We start from the raw sequence: 7,224 nt of genomic DNA on the forward strand, positions 1-7,224 counted from the left end.
CACCAGTCTACTGGTGAGTACAATAACATCTGAAAGTCTAATTTCTACTATCCAGTACAAAAGAAAATTTCAACTTTCACAAATTGCAAAACGACTTACATCTCTAATAAAACCTCTGTAACTTTGTAAAAAACAGATGTTTGTTTTTCACTTACTATAGAAATCTGGTTTTTATGACAATTAAAAAACAATCGCCACAATATTAAAAAAAAAAAAAAAAAAAAAAAAGGCTTCTTGACACCGACAGAAACAAGAGTTTTGCTGGTCTAGCCTGCTTAAGATCAAAGTGGTCTATGTGTGGCTCGCAATCTAAAATGAGTTTGACACCCCTGTCCTAGAAGCATCATTTGAGTTTCCATGTTTATGCAGATGACTTCCAGATTTATTTGGAAGTCAAATTTACTCTCCCTTTCCCCGGGAACCACCTGACAAATATTTCATTCTTTATCATCTATACTTGTGCATTTTTGCTGTATATGTGTATTACTATGCAACTTCCACAGACTTTACTATATTACTTGGCCAGGGCACTTTCAGGGCAGGACTGTCATTTTCAATAAAAGATGAGCCCATGCTAATGGGTATGAATAGATATGTTCTCTTAGGCGATAAAAAGTTTCAGGTATATTGATCAACTTGTTTTTTGTAAGAGACAATAGCATGTCACAGTTTTCCCCATTGTCCCTTCTTGTAAGTGCTCTGACAACACATAATAAATTACCACGCAAAAAACTTCATCTCTAATTTACACTTTTAAATTTTATTTAAAAAAAAAAAGTGCATTCACAACAAAGAATGAATAAGACTAAAATAAGTTATATTACAATATTAAATGTACACTTGAACAAAAACTGTACAATATGTACAACAGAACAAAAGGCAAACAAAAACATCACAGGCCCGATTGCAGCCAGGTGGAGGTAGGTTTCCTAAAGAAAATTGAGTCATCCCTGCTCACTGCATGTTTACAAGGCAGTTATATGACTAATTTCTATGAAATGAACAGTTAAATATTTGCAGAAATACAATTAAGCTTCCCTGAAAGAACTGGTTTGGAAGAAAACAAAGGAGACAGTGTCCTGAACAGCACGCATCTCAAGGCAAAACTGCTTCTGGCAATCAATGTGTCAAATACTTACTGATTTAGGAAGAACTTACTTCAAAACCTAATTAAGCCATCTGCACATTTCATTATTAACCTTAATAGCAACATCAGCAAATGAATCACCTGACAGTCCAGGATTCTGCTGGACATGTTCATGTCTTATAAACTATTTTGTGTTACAGCGAGAGTTTATAGAACAGCCTGTGAATCCAATCTTTCAAAACAGGGAATGTTTATTAGTGAGTGGCCCTTGTTGATTTATAAGTCTTTACATAAAATATTTATTTCAAATCACAAGTAGTGTGATTTTTGTTTCTTTTAAACACTGTTCATTTTTTACAATTTGATCCAAGTACAAGGGCCACCAACTGACCAATCAAAATGACACTTACTCACCTGAACTGACACAAAGCAAAATGACTGAATCAAGTGACTATGATTGCAGCTGTTGCACCCTCCTCCGACCTTTAATTTAAAACTTTGAGTCTGTCCGCTTTGTTTGTTTATAAAAAAGAAAAAAAAAAAAGAAAAAAAAAAAAAAAAAAACGAAAAACACATGCAAAATATAAATGTTAGAGATTTTGCCCAAACTTTGGCTGATTTGCAAAGCTTGCAGTTCAGTCTTAACAAAAAACAAACCTGAAGGCCACTTAATATGACTCACCTTTGAGCTTAACAAAAACAACTCAGTGAGTGAACTAGTGTTGAGCTGAACTGAGGCCAAGCATTGCTGTGTACAGCATTGGGATTAACACAGATTCTGGTAATAGTTGTGTTTAGCCCAAACATAAAAGCCATACAAGGCTGAAGGCACAACTTTGTAATGACATTAAGTCAAAGTTAACAAAGCACAATTAACTCTAAAGCCACCGAAGACCTGTGAGAATGGAGGGATCATAGGCAATATGGCTATAAAAGATCCTGAAAATAATATTCAAGTTTCATTAAACTACAACACTGTACTGCAGTGGCTTCCAGTTAATTGGTCTAATTGAGACTTTGCTTTAAATCATTGACATTTGACATACTCCCACAGATGACGCAAAAGAAATGACAGGATGTTGTCTTTGTCTTGTGTATTGAGGTGGCAGGGGGACCAAAAGAAAGAAAGAAATGCACTACACTCTACAGTCAGCAGTCAAGGCATGACAATGATTAATTATGAGGCAATGTGTCCAGGGAAACCGTGTGCATGTGAATATACAGTCTACATGACAGAAACAACTGTATGTGCGCTTTCCAGCAGGAAAAGCCATTTCTTACTCCCATCTATCTACAAAGTCTTTTCCCTTGCCCCGCCCTCCCCGACCCAAGAAGTCTCTGAAAACCTACAAGTGTCCAATCCTGGTCCGTTACCTACGGAGCTGCTCTAGTCTGGCTTTCAGCTGTTCCTGTTTGGCTTTAAGTTTGTCTTTCCTGGTTTGCAGTCTGTGGGACTCATCCTCTAAACTATAAATACAGTCTCTGGCTTTCTTCAAGATCACCACCTTAGATGCCTTGTCATTGTGCGACAGCTCAGGCACGTTGTCGCGCAAGCGCATGAAACAGTTCTTTAGCTCGTTTCGGCGTTGCCTCTCCATCACATTGTGAGTCTTTCTCCGCTCCTCCTCATCCTCCGTCTCTGTTGAGTTTCGGGATGAGTGACGCGATGAGGTTGATGAAGAAGAACTGCGCGAAAGGCAGTGGAAGCGTGACGGGCCATCGCTCCCTCGTGCGCGCTTGTTTGATGGCGGCGGTGATGCAGGGCAGGGAGCAGCGTAGTTGTGCTGTAGCTGGATTTCAAAGCGGTATCGCTGCTGAGCACGTTGTTCCTCTTCTTGCTTCTGCTGACGCTCAGCCAATGAAGGCTCAGGGGAGGAACTTGAGGAACAGCGGACCACAGTCACCACATCAATTTCCTCCTCTGTAAAAAAAATAAATAAATTAGAGTAGTTCTTTGGCCCCCCCATGACCATGTCATAATCTTGGTGGGTTGTGGCACAACTTTTAAAAGGACACACAGTATAGACTGCAAAGCCCACCGAAGGACACCAGTCAGTTGTGAAAATCTAACTTGAGCTAGTTAGAAGTTTACAACATCCACAAAGAATTCCAGTGGAATTACCAAATCACAACAAGCTATCATATCTAAGAGATAGTAACCACTGAAAAACTAATATAAATGCCAACCTGCCATCTCCGTTCTAGCCCAGAGATGCTGCAGGGCTTAAGGCAGTAAAATGACTCATTAAAAGCATAATAGATTGAGCCACAACTCTCACCGCTAAACATGAGTCACACACATATTTCTCTTAAAACCCCTAATCTACTTAATGCCACTCAACATCTTAAACCTCACCCACACCTTAATAACACACTTCAGTCATTAAGGCTTCTGCAGATTAAAGGTGGGTGCTGCTGTCCTGATAAGCTGAACACAGAACAGTTTGGGCTTAGTGCCAGTAAACATTAACAGAATTGTCAATGAAATGCCAGTGAGGCTGTTCTGGGTGTGGGTGTTTATACTGATAAGCACTGCAACAACAAAGCAGGACTGAGATTAAAGTTAGAGTTGATCATCAGCACTACAACTTGAAAGCATTCAACTTACCAGAGTCGCTAGACGAATATGTGGACAGCTCGCCACCAACTGATCCGTAGTCTGATGTGGCTTCACTGGGCTCCGGAGCTTCCATAAGGCTCTGACAGTCAAGTGTGGAGCCGGCGATCTCCTCAAAGATGCGGGTATCAATGTCAGATAGTATGGGGCTGCAACTGAGTATTGAGGAGACAAGCTTCTCCTCGGCTGAAAGGCACTGCCAGAGGCAGTCCTCAGCTTCCCCAGAGCAGGGCTGGTTAAGCTCGCCTTCTTTCTCAGCATCAGAGTGGAAGAAGTCACACTGCCAGTTGAGCTGCATGTCGTGGTCCTCCAGTAGAATATCCGACACATAGCTGAGCTGGTCCTCCTTGGACAGAGGCTTATCACCACCCAGCCCAGACTTCATGGGGGGCGACTGTGGAGGTGTCGGTAATGCCTGGAGGTCTTTCATCAGGCTTTGGCAGAACTCGTCATCAAAGAGCAGCGGCTCTGAACAAAGCCAGTCCTGCGACTGAGTGAAACTTTCCAACATGTTTGAAATCTGGGAGAACGACAACAACAAAAAAAGGTATAAATTAAAAATCTAAGAGGTAGTGGAGCTTATAAAGTTAAAATCCAGAGAAGCTGATCCAGTAGTGTCTTTACAGCAGCGCAGAGTCAGCGTCTATTGGGTTAATCCCAGCAGCAGCAACACCTGTTGTAGTGAAAGTTTTAACCTGTTCCTCTAGACTGAGTCCCCAACCTACAGGCGCTACCTTTTTATCTGTGTTTACATCACTATAACCCCGCCCCTCTGCTCCTGGGGAGGCCCTTAAGCCCCCCCCCCCCCCTCCTCAAAAAAATACCCCCCTCCCCATGACATCACAGGAACAGCTGGGACACAGAAACTTTACACCTCTTTCCACCATTTACATTGTTCCTACTCAGAATAATAAAACACTCGCAAATTAAGTCAGGCTGCCTGCTGACATAGAAAACAATACTCTGAGTCTAAAGGAATGGGTGGGTTGCATTTGCTACGATACTTAGACCTCTTGCTGCTGTTAAACACAAATACAAAAAAAAAATTCCGCTTTCTGGCACAACACAAAGGACAGTTTCCCAACTCTGTTCAGGAATACACTATTAAACACACACACAAAAAAAACCATGCATAGGACACTACATGTTGATTTTGTACTCAATTAAAAGTCACTCCCAAAAGCTTTAACAACAAAAGCTTTAAAAAAGTTTCACTGAAGAAAAAAAAAAAAAACATTTCTCATTTAACCAAGGTCGTTTCAGCTGGAACACCCTGACCTATGGTCCTATTTGGAGGAGGGGGAACTCTTATAATACTCCTGTGGGGTCGTATGGTATGTGCATGTATAGCAGGCAGTGTGGGAGAACAAAAGCAGCAGTGTGTGTCCGGGAGTTAAAGGCTGCCTTTCTTTACCATCACGGCCTGGGAAAAGCTGAGCTACAACTTAGATGCAGAGCGCAGACAACGATTACGCAGCAATATTAAATACATTGTACACTTTCCTCTCTCTTAACGTATCCAAAATATCTCTTGCACGAAAGAAGGACTTCGACCAAAAATACTTGAGACCAAGCACAGCTGGAATGTGAAAATAGAAGAGCACGAATTTCCTTACGTTTTTGAACGCATCTGCTGTTAGGTCGTCCTGCCTTCATGCATCTGCAGAATCTATTGTGCAATGATTCATTTAACCAAATTCACTAAGGTGACACACTGGAAAAATATAATATAAATAAGTACACGGAGTCTAGGAATGAATCTCCGTAAGAAAAGTAAAAGTCAACCGTTGGTAAAAGCTCAAAGTCCGTAAAAAGATTTAAAGGTTAACCGGCGTTGACGGTCATTTAAACCCAGCATGCGTTAAACAGCGCCGGGACCCCACGTGAAACCGGCAGTCATATTTTGTCTTCTTTGAAGCACCGTTAAGCTACACCAAAAGAGCAAAAATACAAAAATGCACAAAACTCCCATTCTCACATGCGTGCAATGAGGTTTCTGATAAAACAGCTGTCTTACCTTCAACTGTCCTTACAGGAGAGTGCACTCAAAATAAAGACAAAAAGTAGAAAATGCCCTATTTATCCAGCAAAGTCCACAGCGAGACGAAAACGACTAGAAAATCCTGCCCAAGCGAAACTTTCTGCGTGTAAAATTGAAGTTTGTGCAGGGCAGCATTTCGGGTGTATCCTGCTTTTTCTTCTCTCCTCCGCCGCTTGTATCAGCCAGAGTAGGTGTGGCTGCAGCGGTCACTGAGTTTAATACAGGGCGTACGCCGCGATCCTTCCGCCGCCGCTAAACTCGCGCCAAAACATAATAGCCAACAAACTGTCGTTAACGGCAATCAGATCCACCGCTGACATAACCGCCGTCCGTTTCTCTTTTGATTAAGTCCACGCGGAAAAAACGGGGGTGACGGCAATTTGGTTTAATTGCACACTGAAGCCGGGACTATGCGCGGAGTGATACATACGCTTGCTTTATTTCCAGGAATACGGTGGCGGGTAAAGTTGGGAAGAAACACACGTGGACTGAGAAAAAGCCGGGTATCTAACTGCTCACTGCCTGCCTACTTTTCTCCTTCTCGCCTTAAGGCGTCATTTGAAAGCCAATAACAGAGTTAAGCCAATATAAAACAATTTAAACAGTGATTTTTGACAGTCTAAATGATAAAACAGTCAAGTGAACCACACTTGAGGTGTTAAAATGAACATTTTTATTCATTTTTAATGATATATTTCAGGGATTAAAAATGAGTAACACACACATCTCACTCATTACTGGAGAATGTAGAGGATACGCTCACGCATTTTTACGGGTTAAGGGGCTTATACCGCGTTTCCTCCCCCCTCTTTGTCCCTTTAATTGTAATATGAGAAGGGGAGACAGGCTGACATACAGATGGACTGAGTGCTCTCAGAGCCACGTTATCCTCCAAATCCAACTCTTGCGAGAGTGTTTCACCATCCACCCCCTCCCCCTCTACTACTACTACTACAAACTAAAGGACCTAAAGCGTCATCATATCACCTACTCCACTTTAAGCTTATGCACAATTAAACATTTCAAACACGAAAATGTATATTTTACAGTCGTTTTTATTCTTCAGAAAATGCTCATGTTTATTTATCTATGATGTAGTTTTTGTATATTTTGTTGCAGAATAAATTCAAACAAAACGGAATGAACAAACACAACATATGCACATTTGACTGTTTCCTCCATTATTTCCTAACTGATCGTTTACAGATCCTTCCTTGTAATAAATTATCTTCCAGTCGTCCCACTCGGACACTGTAGCCCTCCATCCAGTGAGTCCCTTGCAGTGCTCCACTTACGTAACCGTCAAGGATTTTGCCGGTACACGTGCAGACACGTCGGCCAATCAGATTGCGAGTTAGCCTGTTCACGTGAGTTCTTAGAAAAGTCCAAGGAACACTGTAAGGAAATCTTATAGCAACCCCTTTCTATAAATTAAATTAAACCCAACACACGTGCCAATGAATTTAAAATGAGCTTTAT

At 41.4% G+C, this 7,224-nt stretch overlaps 1 protein-coding gene across 1 annotated transcript; it reads right to left on the bottom strand.

Moving 5' to 3' along the window:
* Nucleotides 1-739: 739 nt before the first annotated feature.
* mych (myelocytomatosis oncogene homolog) lies at nt 740-5,982 on the bottom strand. The gene is made up of 3 exons (XM_006783034.3): nt 5,722-5,982; nt 3,696-4,224; nt 740-3,008 (listed from the first exon to the last, which is right to left on the bottom strand). Exons 2-3 carry the CDS (start codon nt 4,213-4,215, stop codon nt 2,458-2,460), a joined length of 1,071 nt encoding a protein of 356 aa, XP_006783097.1. The 5' UTR covers nt 4,216-4,224; nt 5,722-5,982; the 3' UTR covers nt 740-2,457.
* Between the last annotated feature and the right edge of the window lie 1,242 nt (nt 5,983-7,224).

The sequence above is a fragment of the Neolamprologus brichardi genome, chromosome 5 (assembly GCF_056152115.1).
Source record: "Neolamprologus brichardi isolate AB-2024 chromosome 5, ASM5615211v1, whole genome shotgun sequence".
NCBI classification, from domain to species: domain Eukaryota; kingdom Metazoa; phylum Chordata; class Actinopteri; order Cichliformes; family Cichlidae; genus Neolamprologus; species Neolamprologus brichardi.

What these genes read in the sequence shown, in the direction of transcription:
- mych (XM_006783034.3), bottom strand. Translation starts at nt 4,215, where the DNA reads ATGTTGGAAAGTTTCACTCAGTCGCAGGACTGGCTTTGTTCAGAGCCG. An exon ending in ATATTCGTCTAGCGACTCTG is followed by an intron (nt 3,009 to 3,695) that starts GTAAGTTGAATG and finishes TTTTTTTTACAG; the next exon opens with AGGAGGAAATTGATGTGGTG.